The following is a 15,970-nucleotide window of genomic DNA, read 5'->3' as shown; positions in this document are numbered from 1 at the left end:
ACAGTTTTTATTTCAGTGCTTGTAATTGGGTTGTTCATAATTTCTATTTCTTCCTGGTTCAGTCTTGGAAAATTGAACTTTTCTAAGAATCTGTCCATTTCTTCCAGGTTATCCATTTTATTGCCATATAGTTGTTCATAACAGTCTCTTATCATCCTTTGTATTTCTGCACTGTCTGTTGTAACCTCTCCTTTTTCTTTTCTAATTTTGTTGATTTGATTCTTCTCTCTCTTTTTTCCTTGATGAGTCTGGCTAAAGGTTTGCCAATTTTATCTTCTCAAAGAGCCAGATTTTAGTTTTATTAATCTTTATTATTGTTTCTTTCATTTCTTTTTCATTTATTTCTGCTCTGATCTTTATGATTTCTTTCCTTCTGCTAATTTTGGGGTTTTTAAGTTCTTTTTCCAGCTGTTTTAGGTGTAAAACACTCCCATTTCTTAAAGCAATCTGTAAGTTAATGTCTTTTTTTTTTTTTGCTTCACTACTCAGCAGGCAGTCTTCAGTTACCCGACCAGAGATTGAACCCATGCCCCCTGCAATGAAAGCCTTCAGTCCTAAACACCGAACTGCCAGGGAATTCCCCTGGAAGTGGATGTTAAAATCCAAAGAAGTTTTTCAATCAGGTGTTGATTTATGAATTCTACCTCCCCAATAAACTAGAAGGCATATAGAGAAGCTACAATCAAAAGCCCCAGAGGAAAGTGGTGCTATGCAAACAATTCATTTGTGTTTGGCATAGTGAAGATTCACTGCCAATTTGTAACAGTATGAATTCAATAACTTTTCAAAGCCAAAAATGAGGTCTGGATCAGAGCAGCTTTTCAAAGTAGCTTTTGCTGAGAACTAGTAGCTAATATCAGAGAAGGCAATGGCAACCCGCTCCAGTACTCTTGCCTGGAAAATCCCATGGACGGAGGAGCCTGGTAGGCTGAAGTCCATGGGGTCGCTAAGAGCTGGACATGACTGAGTGACTTTACTTTCACTTTTCACTTTCATGCATTGGAGAAGGAAATGGCAACCCACTCCAGTATTCTTGCCTGGAGAATCCCAGGGACAGAAGAGCCTAGTGGGCTGCCGTCTATGGGGTCGCACAGAGTTGGACACGACTGAAGTGACTTAGCAGCAGTAGCTAATATAACATAAAAAAGCTGTTAGAGGTGGTAAAGAGATGCAATGTTTATGAATTAAAATATGACCTATCACTTGTTTTGCTAAAAGAAAAAAAAAAGCACTGAGCTGAAGGCAAGATATTTTGCTTCATTTATTTACTCTTTCTTGAGATAACTTCATAAAAAGGAGATGGGGTTTATATTTTTGATGCTTAACTTCCACCATCTATAAATGACAATATTACTTGTCCTACTCATTTCATGAGTCTGACAGAAGGATAAGTAAAATAAGAGCTGCCAAATCATTGTTCCAAATGTAAAGAGACAGCAATGTAAGACATAATTATATTTTTTAAATTTGTAAGCATTTTTAAATGAAGTCATTTTAATGATGCCAGTCCCACAGGCCAAGTACACATTATTGATGAAGCAACTTAGTAATACTTTCTCAGCTCTTTATGGAATTATATTTATCAAAAAATATGAATATTTGCTTACCTGACAGTTCCTACTCATTTGGTTTCACTTTTATAACCTAATATTTATAATAAATCCAATATAAATCCACTTAAAAAGTGAAAATTTGGAACATTATTTCATAAAATCACTAAAATCTCTGTCATTATATATCAAGCATATCTCAGTATTACTGAAAAGAGCTTTCAGTTTTATTCTTATTTTTAAAAAATATTTATTTTTATTTTATTTATTTGGCTGCATTAGGTCTTAGCTGCGGCATGCAGAATCTTCATTGCAGCATGCAGGATCTTTAGTTGCACATGTGGGATCCCTGACCAGAGACTGAACCTGCGCCCTCTGCATTGTGAGCATGGAGTCTTAACCACTGGATCACCAGGGAAGTCGCAGAGTTTTCAGTTTTAAATAAATAAGTTTCATAAAATAAATGAACTTCCTATTTTTTTATCTTTCTTTTTTAAAATTATTTTTTAGTTGAAGGATAAATGCTTTACAGAATTGTGTTGGTTTCTACCAAACATCAACATGATGAATATCCCATTACTGACAAGCTAAAAAGTAAAAAACATTAATGGTTTCAAACAAAAGCAATAACCATATTCTCGTCCCATTAGATATCTCAACTTACCTCATCTCCCTTCAAAACTTCAGTGCCGTCATATTCACGGGTCTGACTTGTCTTCACTGACACTTCTCTCTCTAGGTTGGCTAACTTTTCCTTTGCTTCTTGAAGTTCCTCAGCTTTGGCTTCTTTTTTACGAGAAATGATAGATGCCTAATTAAGCATTAAATAAGAATGTAAAATGAGACAATCAACTTTCTATTATTTTCTGAAATTATGTATTTTTTAGATTTTACTGACTGAGCTAAATTTTCAATATCAGGTTAACTTCTCCTTTGCCCTACCACCTGCTATCACAAGTTTTATATTTAGTATGAGTATGCTATATACACACACACACACACATATATATACACATATCCCCTTCACAGATTACTGCCTTGTCATGGCAGAGAGGCTTGCCTAACTCTGAATCTATAAGCCATGCTATGCAGGGCCAATCAGATGGGCAGATCTTAGCAGAGAGTTCTGACAAAAAGTGATCCACTGGAGAAGGGAATGGCAAACCATCCCAGTATACTTGCCATGAGAACCTCATGAACTGTATAAAAAGCCAAAAAGATATGACACCAAAAGATGAGTCCCTTGGGTGTGAAGGTATCCAATATGCTACTGGGGAAGAATGGAGAAGAATTACCAATAGACCCAGAATGAATGAAGAGGCTAGGCCAAGGCAGATATAACACTCAGTTGTGGATGTGTCTGCTGATGAAAGTAAAATCCAATGCTGCAAAGAACAGTACTGTATAGGAACCTGGAATGTTAGGTCCATGAATCAAGGAAAATTGGATGTGGTCAAGCAGGAGACAGTAAGAATACACATCGACGTCCTAGGAATCAGTGAACTAAAATTGACGGGAACGGGTGAATTTAATTCGGATGACCGTTATATCTACTACTGTGGGCAAGAATCCCATAGAAGAAATGGAGTAGCCCATATAGTCGACAAAAGAGTCAAAAATATGGTACTTAGGTGCAACATCAAAAATGACAGAATGATCTCTGTTTGTTTCCAAGGCAAGCCATTCAATATCACAGTAATTCAAGTCTCTGCCCCTACCACCGATGCTGAAGAAACTGAAGTTGATCAGCTCTATGAAGGCCTGGAAGATCTTCTAGAACTAACACCTAAAAAAGATATTCTATTCATCATCAGGGATTGGAATGTAAAAGTAGGAAGTCAAGATAAACCTGGAGTGACAGGCAAGCTTGGCCTTGGAGAACAAAATGAAGCAGGGCAAAGGTTAACTGAATTCTGCCAAGAGAATGCACAAGTCATAGCAAATACTTTTTTCAACAACACGAAAGACAACTTTACACATGGATACCACCAAATGGTCAATACCAAAATCAAATTGATTACATTCTTTGTAGACAAAGATGTAGGAGAAGCTGCATACAGTCAGCAAAACAAGACCTGGAGCTGACTGTGGCTCAGATCATCAGCTTCTCACAGCAAATTCAGGCTTAAACTAAAGAAAGCTGGGAAAAACACTAGGCCAGCCTTAAATCCATATGAATTCACAGTAGAGGTAACCAATAGATTCAAGGGACTAGATCTAGCTAACGACGTGCCTGAAGTCCGTAATATTGTACAGGAGGCGGTGAACAAAACCATCCCAAAGAAAAAGAAAAGCAAGAAGGCAAAGTGGTTATCTGAGGAGGCTTTACAAATAGCGGAAGAATGAAGAGAAGTGAAAAAGCAAGGGAGAGAGGGGAAAGGTACATTCAATTAAAATCAGAGTTCCAAAAAATAGCTAGAAGAGACAAGAAGGCCTTCTTCGATGAACAATGCTTAATAATAGAAGGAAACAACAAAAGAGGAAAGATTAGAGATCTCCTCAGGAAAATTGGGAACATCAAGGAAGAATTCCACCCAAAGATGGGCACAATAAAGGGTAAAAATGGTAGAGACCGAGTAGATGCTGAAGAGATCAAGAAGAGATGAAAAGAATCCATCGAAGAGCTGTATAAAAAAGATCTTAATGAACTGGATTACTATGATGGTGTGGTTAGTCACCCAGAGCCAGACATTCTGGAGTGTGAAGTCAAGTGGACCTTAAGAAGCACTGCTGTTAATAAAGCTGCTGCTGCTACTGCTGCTAAGTCGCTTCAGTCATGTCTAACTCTGTGCAACCCCATAGACAGCAGCCCACCAGGCTCCCCCATCCCTGGGATTCTCCAGGCAAGAACACTGGAGTGGGTTGCCATTTCCTTCTCCAATGTGTGAAAGTGAAATCACTCAGTCGTGTCCAACTCTTAGCGACCCCATGGACTGCAGCCTACCAGGCTCCTCTGTCCATGGGATTTTCCAGGCAAGAGTACTGGAGTGGGTTGCCATAAAGCTAGTAGATGCAATGAAATTCCAGCAGAACTATTCAAACCCCTAAAGGATGATGCCATCAAGGTTTGGCATTCATTGCAGAACAATGCCTGCAATATAGCTGCTGCCATTCCCTAAGGACAAAGGGATGGGAAAATGTAGGATGCTGGCCCCAGATAGCTGTGTTAGTTGCTCAGTCATGTCCAACTCTTGGCGACCCTATGGACTGTAACCCACCAGGCTCCTCTGTCCATGGAATTCTTCAGCCAAGAATACTGAAATGGGTTGCTATTCCCTTCTCCAGGGGATCTTCCTGACCCAAGGAGCGAATCTGGGTCTCCTGCATTGCAGACAGATTCTTTACCATCTGAGCCACCAGGGAAGCCCTTGGCATTCATTATGTTAGCAAATCTGGAAGACCCAGCAGGAGCCACAGGACTAGAAAAGGTCAATCCTCTCACCCCAATTCTCAAGAAGAGTAGTACCAAAGAATGTGCTAACCATCAGACAATTGCACTCATTTCCCATGGTAATAAGGTCATGCTTAAAATCTTGCATGCTAGGCTTCAGCATTATGTGAACCAAAAACTTCCAGATGTCCAAGCTGGGTTTAGAAAAGGAAGAGGAACTAAAGATCAAATTCACTGGATTATAGAAAAAGCAAGGGAATTTCAGAAAAACATCTATCTCTGTTTCACTGACTGAGCTGAAGCCTTTGACTATGTAGATCATGACAAACTGTGGGAAAAAAAGAAAGTTCTTAGAGAGATGGGAATACCAGACCATCTCCCCTGTCTCCTGAGAAATCTGTATGCGGATCAAGAAGCAACAGTTAGAACCCTGTATGAAATAAATGATTGGTTCAAGATTGAGAAAGGAGTACAACAGGTCTGTCTGCTGTCACCTTGTTTGTTTAATCTATTTCTTGTGAGCACATCACAAGAAGTGCTGGGCTGGATGAGTTACAAGCTGGAATCAAGACAGGCAGGAGAAACATCAATAACCTCAGATATGCACATGATACCACTCTAATGGCAGAAAGCAAAGAGGAACTAAAGAGCTTCTTGATGAGGGTGAAGGCGGAAAATGAATGAGCCAGCTTAAGACTAAATATTAAAAAAACTAAGATCATGGTATCCAGCCCCATTACTGCATGGCAAACAGAAGAGGAAAAGGTGGAAGTAGTGACAGATTTCCTCTTCTTGGGCTCCAAAATAACTGCAGATGGTGACTGCAGCCATGAAATCAGAAGACACGTACTTCTTGGCAGGAAAGCAATGATAAACCTAGAGAGAGCGTTGAAAAGCAGAGACATTACTCTGCCAACAAAGGTCCATATAGTCAAGGCTATGGTCTTCCCAGTGGTCACATTTGGTTGTGAGAGCTGGACCGTAAAGAAGACAGAATGCCAAAGAACTATGATGCCTTCAAACTATGGTGCTGGAGAAGACTCCTGAAAATCCCGTGGATAGTAAGATCAAACCAGTGAATCTTAAGGGAGATCAACTCTGAATATTCACTGGAAGGACTGATGCTGAAGCAAAAGCTCCAGTATTTTGGTCATCTGATGCATACAGACGACTGATTGGAAGTCTCTGATGCTGGGAAAGATTGAGGGCAGAAGAACAGGGCATCAGAGGATGAGATGCAATGAACATGAGCTTGGGCAAACTCTGGGAGATGCTGAGGGACAGGGAGGCCTGGCGTGCTACAGTCCATGGGGTCACAAAGAGTCAGACATAACTGGGCGACTAAACAACAACAATAATATACACATATATGTATATTTATATATGTATCTGGCTGCACCACATGGCTTGTGGGATCTTATCTTCCCTGCTGCTGCTAAGTCACTTCAGTCATGTCCGACTCTGTGCAACCCCATAGACGGCAGCCCACCAAGGCCCCGCTGTCCCTGGGATTCTCTAGGCAAGAACACTGGAGTGGGTTGCCATTTCCTTCTACCAGGGGTTGAACCTGGGCCCCGGCAGCGAAAGCACCAAGTTCAAACCACTCCACACCGCCATGAGGGAATCCCCTGCAATGTGCATTAAATAGCAACCTTAAAGCATTTTGGAAGGCAAAATATAGAATATATCAGCAGAGAAACAGAAATGCAATAGTAATAAAAAAAATATTAAAATCTTGTCAACTAACACTGAAATGCTAATGAAAATATCTTCTAGGTAAACCCAGAAGCTAACACTAAGTCTGCTGTTTTTCTGTATGGTTGGTTTCCTTTCACAGGAATAAAACAAGAATGCTTTATTCCCAAAACTACAATATAGATCATCCTATCTAAATTCAATATCCATACTTTTAAAATAAAATGTTAAAATACTTATTATATTTGGGGCATTCTAATAAATGAAATGCAGATTGAAAATTAAACATCTGATTCACCAGAATTATGCAAATGTTTACACAACCCAGATGGCTGCTCTTAGCCATAAACGCAGCATTTATGGATAATGTAGCATTAGCAACTTGTGGGGGATTTCCTTAAATGAACCACGACTGTACTAGTTTAAGAAAGACATTAGCCAAACTGTCTTCTCCAGTGAAATAGTACAAATATTTTTATCAAACAAATTTTATAAGAGAGGGAAATCTTTAGTGCAAACCCTTTAAACAATTCTCCGTTTAAAAAATGAAAATACACGTGATATGAAAATACAGATGTTCAACCTTGCTTATAGTAAGATTATGTGAAAAGATGATCAAACTTATTTATAGTAAGATAAATAAACATTAAAACTATCATAAAATGCCATTTCTTATCTACAAGGATAGCAAAAATCTAAAAGTTTGACAACATACTCTACTGGTGAGGCTGTAAGGAAATAGGCACTCTCATATACTGCCACAGGGATGTAAAATGCTAAAACCCTATGAAAAGAAATTTGGCAATATCTAGCAAACTCACATACGCAATTACTGTTTGATGTAGCAATCTCACTTCTGAGACTATATCCCAAAGACACACTGACAAAAAATGCAAAGACATAAACAAAAAGCTATTTATTGATGTATGATTGGCAACAGCACAAGAATGGCAACAACCCAAATGTTCATCAACTGGGGACTGGTTGAATAAACTGTGATATACCCACTCCATACCCAATGGAGTATGTCTGTGAACAGAAATAAGCATCCACTACAGTGGATACAAAAAGGACAGATAATAACAAGTGTTGGTACAAATGTGGAGAAATCAGAACCTTCATACACTGTTGGTGGCAATGTAAAGTGGTATAGCTTCTTTGGAAAGTAGTCTGGCATTTCCTCAAAATGTTACAGACAGAATTATCATTGAACCAACAATTGCACTCCTACAAGTATACTCATGAGACATGAAAATTTATTTTCAAACAAAAACCTGTATAAGAATATTCCTACCAGCATTATTTATAATAGCCAAAAAAGTAGGGACAACCCAAACGCTCATTAACTGACGAACAGAAAAACAAAATGTGATATATCTGTATAATGGAATACTATTCAGTAATAAAAAGGTTTAAGCATGTAGAAATACATGTTAACAACATGAAGCGAAAGTGTCAGTTGTTCAGTCATGTCCGACTCTTTGGAACCCTATCGACTGTAGCCTGCCATGCTCCTCTGCCTGTGGAAGTCTCCAGGCAAGAATACTGGACTAGGTTGCCATTCCCTTCCCTAGGGTATCTTCCTGACCCAGAGATCGAACCCTGTCTCCTACACAGAAGGAAATTCTTTGCTGTCTGAGTCACCATACATGAAGGAACTTTAAAAACAGTATGTTAAGTATAAGAAGCCAGTCACAAAGGACGACATATCATATGATTCCATTTATATGAAATGTCCACAACAGGGAAATTTACACAGCTAGTTTGGTCTTTTGTAGTTGACTGGGGCTGAGGATGTGGGGGAAAATGGGAAGTGACTGCTAATGGGTTCAGGGTTTCTTTTTTGACATGATAAAAATGTTCTAAAATTGATTGGGTAATGGTTGTACAGCTCTGATACTAAATATCACTGAATTTACACCTTAAAAGGGTGAATTGTATAGTATATGAATTGTATCTCAACAAAGTTATAAAGGAATAAAGATTATTCTACTATACTATTCAACAGCATATATCGAGAAAAAAAGCACTGTGAACAAAAGTGTGTATAATATGCTCTTCTTCCTCTAAGGTTGGAAATATATGAATATATGTATATATAATATTATTTTTAGTGTAATAATAAACTTGTGTGTAACATATGGACTAAAGCAAATGATGAATAATGTTGATGTCATTAGGGGATTTGGTTCCCAGGAGAATAGACAACCCTGCACTTTCAAGACACAGATTCCAGTGTCTAGTCATGGGTCAATTTAAAAGGATGAAGAATATCCACAGTTGGTCACACTACAGGAGGCCAGGGACCATCACATTAAAGTGGGTGGGGCTTTTCCTTCCAGAGTAAACAAGTGGGAAGAGGGGTTTACTGTGGGATGTCATAAACCACAGAGAGATTAACCTAATCATTCTGGCTCTTTTCCACACTCTATCCTACAGGACAAACATCCTCTAAGCAGTCAGTGAAAGAGTGCTTAGAAAAGAATCATAATAATTACCCAATATTTTCTGGATAGAGCTTTATATACTCTTCTACATATTTCTTTCACTCTAAAGTTGTTCTCTGAGGAGCCGATGTCTTATTCCAATCATGAGCTGTGCTTCTCTGCTCTGATATGAGGCCATCTACTCAGCATGAATGAATATCGTGGAATTTAGTCTTATTCAGAGAAGCTATATCAAAAAGACTGCTCGCCATAAATAATTGAGCAAGACTGCTTTTCTATAAACAAATATTGGTCAGAATAGTCCTGTCTGACAGCAAAGTAAAGATAAAAAAGAGGCTGGCCTAACTTCAACTCCTCTATACTCCAGGGAATGGCAAAATACCAACTAGAAAGTATTCTTAAAAAAAAACAACCTGTTCAAGTTTCTAGTTCTAATATATAGGAAATACAGGACACAGAGGAACATTTTAAAAGGACACCATTCAGTTGCAATCAGCAAAACATCAACTATGGGAAATGCTATAGGAAAAGTAAATTTCTTCAATAAAAAATTACAAAAAATTATTAAATAAATGGATAAATAAGGAAGGAAGAGAGTCTATAGATTAAGAGAGATTTAAACATCAAACAAATGCAATGTATAAATCCTGTATGGATCCTACTTAAAAAAAGCAACTAAAAAAAAAAAGAAAAGAAAAAGAGATCAGGAAATCTGAACATGGACTGGATATTTGCCAGTATTAAGGAATTATTAAAAATTTTAAATATGGTATGTTGTTAAGCTTTTTAAAAGCTTTTATTTTTTAGAGATACATTCTGAAATATTTACATGTGAAATAATATGAAATCTTATATTTATTTCAAATAATCCAGATGCGGCTGCGGGCTATGATGGAATAAGAATGGCCATAATAGCTATAGCTGAAGGACACACAAGGATTTATTTAGACTATTTTCTCTACCTTTGTATATGATCAAATTTTTCCATTATAAAAAGGTTTTCCAAAAATTCTAGCATCCTTGAATAATGCTTTGTTATGTAGCTCAGTATTTTCAAATTGGCTGTCATTTGAATCTTCTGTCTAGCAATACATAACAAAATATATATCCTCATGATTTAATACTTCTGTATAAAATGATAAATGCCTTAGCTCTAAAATTTAATTTATTCTGTATTATTTCAAGCTAACTTTAAACCTGAAAAAGTATATTGCCTTTAGTTCATTAGGACTTCCCTTGTGGCTCAAGCAGTAAAGAATCTGCCTACATTGTAGGAGACACCTAGGTTCAATCCCTGGATTGGGAAGATCCCTGGAGAAGGGCATGGCAACTCACTCCAGTATTCTTGCTTGGAGAATTCCATGGACAGAGGAGCCTGGTGGGCTACAGTCCATGGGATCACTGAGTCGGACACGACTGAGCTGCTAACACTTTGACTTTAGTTCATCAAAGATTTTAAATATTTATTTCTATCACTTGAGGTAAGCATTCACATAAAAAAATCAAATTTCACGCTCTCTCCACAGTTGGCAGATACTGAGGAAGCTGACAAAAAAGATCTTCACGACTCAGATAATCACGATGGTGTGATCACTCACCTAGAGCCAGACATCCTGGAATGTGAAGTCAAGTGGGCCTTAGAAAGCATCACTACAAACAAAGCTAGTGGAGGTGATAGAATTCCAGTTGAGCTATTTCAAATCCTGAAAGATGATGCTGTGAAAGTGGTGCACTCAATATGCCAGCAAATTTGGAAAACTCAGCAGTGGCCACACGACTGGAAAAGGTCAGTTTTCATTCCAATCCCAAAGGCAATGCCAAAGAATGCTCAAACTACCGCACAACTGCACTAATCTCACACGCTAGTGATGCTCAAAATTCTCCAAGCCACGCTTCAGCAATATGTGAACCGTGAATTTCCAGTTGTTCAAGCTGGTTTTAGAAAAGGCAGAGGAACCAGAGACCAAATTGCCAACATCTGCTGTATCATTGAAAAAGCAAGAGAGTTCAAGAAAAACATCTATTTCTGCTTTATTGACTATGCCAAAGCCTTTGACTGTGTGGATCACAATAAACTGTGGAAAATTCTGAAACAGATGGGAATACCAGACTACCTGACCTGCCTCTTGAGAAATTTGTATGCAGGTCAGGAAGCAACAGTTAGAACTAGACATGGAACAACAGACTGGTTCCAAATAGGAAAAGGAGTACATCAAGGTTGTATATTGTCACCCTGCTTATTTAACTTCTATACAGAGTACATCATGAGAAACGCTGGGCTGGAAGAAGCACAAGCTGGAATCAAGATTGCTGGGAGAAATATCAATAACCTCAGTTATGCAGATGACACCACCCTTATGGCAGAAAGTGATGAGGAACTAAAGGGCCTCTTGATGAAGGTGAAAGAGGAGAGTGGAAAAAGTTGGCTTAAAGCTCAACATTCAGAAAACTAAGATCATGGCATCTGGTCTCATCACTTCATGGGAAATAGATGGGGAAACAGTGTCAGACTTTATTTTGGGGGGCTCCCAAATCACTGCAGATGGTGACTGCAGCCATGAAATTAAAAGATGCTTACTCCTTGGAAGGAAAGTTATGACCAACCTAGATAGCATATTCAAAAGCAGAGACATTACTTTGCCAACAAAGGTCCGTCTAGTCAAGGCTATGGTTTTTCCAGTGGTCATGTGTGGATGTGAGAGTTGGACTGTGAAGAAGGCTGAACGCCGAAGAATTGATGCTCTTGAACCGTGGTGTTGGAGAAGACTCTTGAGAGTCCCTTGGACTGCAAGGAGATCCAACCATTCCATTCTGAAGGAGATCAGCCCTGGGATTTCTTTGGAAGGACTGATGCTAAAGCTGAAACTCCAGTACTTTGGCCACCTCACGCGAAGAGTTGACTCATTGGAAAAGACTCTGATGCTGGGAGGGGTTGGGGGCAGGAGGAGAAGGGGACAACAGAGGATGAGATGGCTGGATGGCATCACTGACTCTATGGGCGTGAGTCTGAGTGAACTCCAGGAGTTGGTGATAGACAGGGAGGCCTGGCGTGCTGCAATTCATGGGGTCGCAAAGAGTCGGACACGACTGAGCGACTGAACTGAACTGAACTGAGGAAGCTGAGCATTATCAGATATATCAGATTTCAGACTTGAACATGCATCTTTGTGGCATTTCCAGAAATTCTCTGATTTAATCTGGAGATTAACAATGACAGAAGAACATTTATTCTTTACTTCCTTCTCATTTTAAGACTATATGTTTATGAAGATATTCACCAACAAGATTACAGATCAAAGTATGTGAGCCAAAAAGAGTGGTCTTATGTGTGTTAGCTTCCCTGGTGGCTCAGAGGTTAAAGTGTCTGCCTCCAATGCAGGAGACCCGGGTTCGATCCCTGGGTCGGGAAGATTCCTTGGAGAAGGAACTGGTAACCCATTCCAGTATTCTTGCCTGGAGAATCCCATGGACAGAGAAGCCTGGTAGGCTACAGTCCACTGGGTCACTAAGAGTCGGACACGACTGAGCGACTTCACTTCACTTAAGTGTATTGTTGGGCTTCCCTGGTAGCTCAGACAATAAAGAATCCACCTGCAATGCAGGAGACATGGGTTTGTAAGTCAAAAAGAGAGGTCTTACCTGTTGCCTATATAGTGACAGTTTGCCTTCAATTGGTTCATTTCTCATCATTTTCTTTTCAATCAGCTGATTGATCTGTGTGTTTATTTCATTTATCTAAAACAGTATGAAAATAAAAAAGGTTAAAACTATGGCTATGATTACCTAAATTAAGGGACATCTGGTCAATCAAAGCTTTGAATTGACAGTTGTTATTATCAGTGATTTTGATAGGAGGATCAGTCCTATTAATACCATTGATGGGTTGTTACAATTACTTTGAGACAATCTGCATTTCATGGTTCATGCTACATATTTACAGAATTGGATTAGTTACATGGATTTTACCATCCATGTCTAAATTATCCTATTCTACATGAAGTATTTAAATTATTTTGAAAGACAATTTCTAAAAATCTGAAGTTATCCCTTCACCTAGGCTGTGACTTTTCAAGTAATTAAGTGATAAAACAGATCTGGACTAACATTACCCAGGGATTTAGTACAAGGAATTTATGAATCCAGCTGAGAGTTGACTTGAATGACATCTAAAAACGCTTTCTGTTCGAATGAATGATCTGTGATTCTATAACAGCTGTCATTTATCCCGTTCATTAATCTAAACTTTTCTCAAATGTAATAAAACTGAATAAAGGCAACAGAAGCATATAGTCCTATAAGTTTTTTTTTAATTATATGACTTTCAGTATAACTATCCTTTGAAAAGACTAGAATTTTCCTGCTAATCCTATAACATTAAATTTAAGCCAAATCTGAGTTGGACAACTAATTTCTATACATAAATTAAAAGAATTATCTATTTAACTGCAGTGGCTATTAAGCCTATTAATGTCAAAATCCTTCAATCAATTTTCATGATATTTAATTATTATTTAAATAAATAAACACTTGATTAGTATTTTACTTTTAAGAAACAAAAATGCTATAATATTAGGTTTCAATGAACATTACAAGAAAGTTTAATAATTCCAAAGCAGGTATAAAAAGCTAATAAAAAACATTAGCTTTAAGTACAAAATTGCTATATTATTTTTGGAAATAAAAAGTAATCATTTAAAATATTTTTTAAAATTTGTCATCTAAATTATTATATTATAAACATATAAACCTATGAGTCAACCATATGCATTAATTTATTTCTCCAAGTTACCCAGTTTCCTAATCAGTTGTGGATTAAGAAACAACATAATGTGTTATAATTTCTCATAAAGAACAATTCCTTATAAGAGCTGTCAACTCTTAGCACAGGTTAATTTCAGAGTCAAGAGCAGAACACTATAGAAGCAGTTCACATAATTTTCATGGGACTGGAGATGAGATAAAATTGGGAGCTTATAAAAAAAAGGTGATTGTTACTTACTTTAGATTCAAGTTCAAGAAGATCAGAATGGCCCATAGCAGGCTCTGAAACCACTTTTTGTAAAAAATGTAATTCTTTTTTCTTGTTCTCTAATTCTTTAGGAAATTTTTCAGTTACCATATATGAATTAAACTTTATCTCCTCCTCTAGCCTCTTCATTAAACCTATGAAAATTAAATAAGCGATTATTCAGCCCAACAGAGTAGGTACAGTGATGCTTTCTACATTTTAAAACATAAAACCTGGAGAGAGTAGGTCTGATTCTGTGACCCCATGGACTGTAGCCCACAGGCTCCTCTGTCCAAGGAATTTTCCAGGAAAGAATACTGCAGTGGGCTGCCATTACAGAACAATAAAGGATTGGCCACTGAAACTTTTTGAGGTTAATCAGAATGATAATAAAGGACAATTTACATAGAAGAATATTTAAATTACAGAAAAAGTAATATTATGATATTCCCAAATTACTATCTAATTCTTTTATACTCCACATTATGCAAAAATAACGTTTACAGAGCCAAATATATTGCTGGATCATATTTTGTCTTCTATGTATTTAAGGAACCCATGAACCAAATGACAACACAAATGAAATCTAATCCAGCTTACTTCCTCTGTAAGTAATCATTTATTCTTTTTCTTTTGCAGTACTTATGCAATTTATATTTCTATTCTAATACTTCAGTAATAATAACAGTAATAATATATCGTAATTTTTAGGTTTAAACTAATGAAGACATTATTAAAGGTACAAGTTAAATTTTGAAAAAGAGAAATTATCTACATTCATAAACATTTTCAGTTTTCCACATTTGGTAGTTTTGATTTCACAAAGTATTAAGTTTACAGTTAAGTGACAACTTAAATTATATTTTTAAGATTTGATAGTTTTCTTATTCTGGCAGAGAGCACAATTGTACACATACACAGATTTTCAGTGAATAATGATTTTGTTATAAATTCCCAGCCTCAAGAGCTTTAAAAAGTTTATTTCAGATCTTTCCATTACACATCTACAAATTCTGGCTTGACTTTTTAAAACACTGGATTTCCGGTTTAAGTAATCTACGTACGTAGATTGCATAATAAATTTGGACCAAAGCCTTAAAATTATTTTTAGTTTTCCTGAGCTAACCATGTATTAATGGGTAAAAATTTATTAATGGCAAATTCATGAGTTTTCCATTCATCCCTACAATTTCCCATCTCTTTTTTTAGGGACTGGGGAATGGAAGGGAAGAGAGTGTTTCATGAATCACTATAATTAGGCAATCGTTCCTATATGGTTTCCAATTAACTCTACACCCTGGCTTCTTTGGGTGTTAGATGACCAGTTTTTCCATCTTCAAGTTCTTAAAACATACCACATATAATCCAGAGATGCAAGAAATAAAGTCTAAAATGTTTTTAAAAGATTTTAAATTCTTAAATATTATTTTGCCTGTTAAAAAAGTTCCTAATTCTAGAAAATACAAACTAATCTATAGTAACAGAAAGCAGGTCAATGGTTGTCTGAGGAGGGTGAGAGGGACAGGAATGAGACATTACAAAGGAAATGCTTTACAGTGATGGATATAGCAATATTTATATTTTGATTAAGGTGATAGTTTCATCAGGGTACACATATGTCAATACTTAACAAGTGTATACTCTAAACATTTGCAGTTTATAATATATCCATTTAACCTCAGTAAAGCTGAGATAAGGTCAACATAAAAACAGTTTCTGTCACATTTTAAATCCTTCTCTTAAAAATTTTAACTTATACTTTGAAAAGTGGGCATATTTCTAAGCAGTTTTAAAAAAATTATCTTTCAAAATCCTGGTGAACATGTATATGTATGGCTGAGTCCCCTCACTGTTCACCTGAAACTACCACAACATTGTA

General features: G+C 37.2%; 1 protein-coding gene and 1 non-coding gene across 8 annotated transcripts in view; one reads left to right on the top strand and one right to left on the bottom strand.

Moving 5' to 3' along the window:
- The window catches only part of IFT81 (intraflagellar transport 81), a 112,408-nt gene that overhangs the window by 75,730 nt on the left and 20,708 nt on the right, over positions 1–15,970 (bottom strand). For all 7 annotated transcript variants that reach the window (XM_059876013.1, XM_059876015.1, XM_059876016.1 and 4 more), the window contains 3 exon segments: positions 14,083–14,246; positions 12,723–12,818; positions 2,215–2,361 (listed from right to left, as the gene is read on the bottom strand). In XM_059876013.1, the coding sequence (XP_059731996.1) occupies positions 2,215–2,361; positions 12,723–12,818; positions 14,083–14,246 (407 nt within the window).
- TRNAW-CCA (transfer RNA tryptophan (anticodon CCA)) lies at positions 12,421–12,492 on the top strand. The gene has a single exon. It is a non-coding gene; the product is annotated as a tRNA-Trp (tRNA).

This window comes from Bos taurus, chromosome 17, assembly GCF_002263795.3.
Source record: "Bos taurus isolate L1 Dominette 01449 registration number 42190680 breed Hereford chromosome 17, ARS-UCD2.0, whole genome shotgun sequence".
NCBI classification, from domain to species: Eukaryota; Metazoa; Chordata; class Mammalia; order Artiodactyla; family Bovidae; genus Bos; species Bos taurus.
This window is presented reverse-complemented; position numbering and strand designations above follow the sequence as displayed.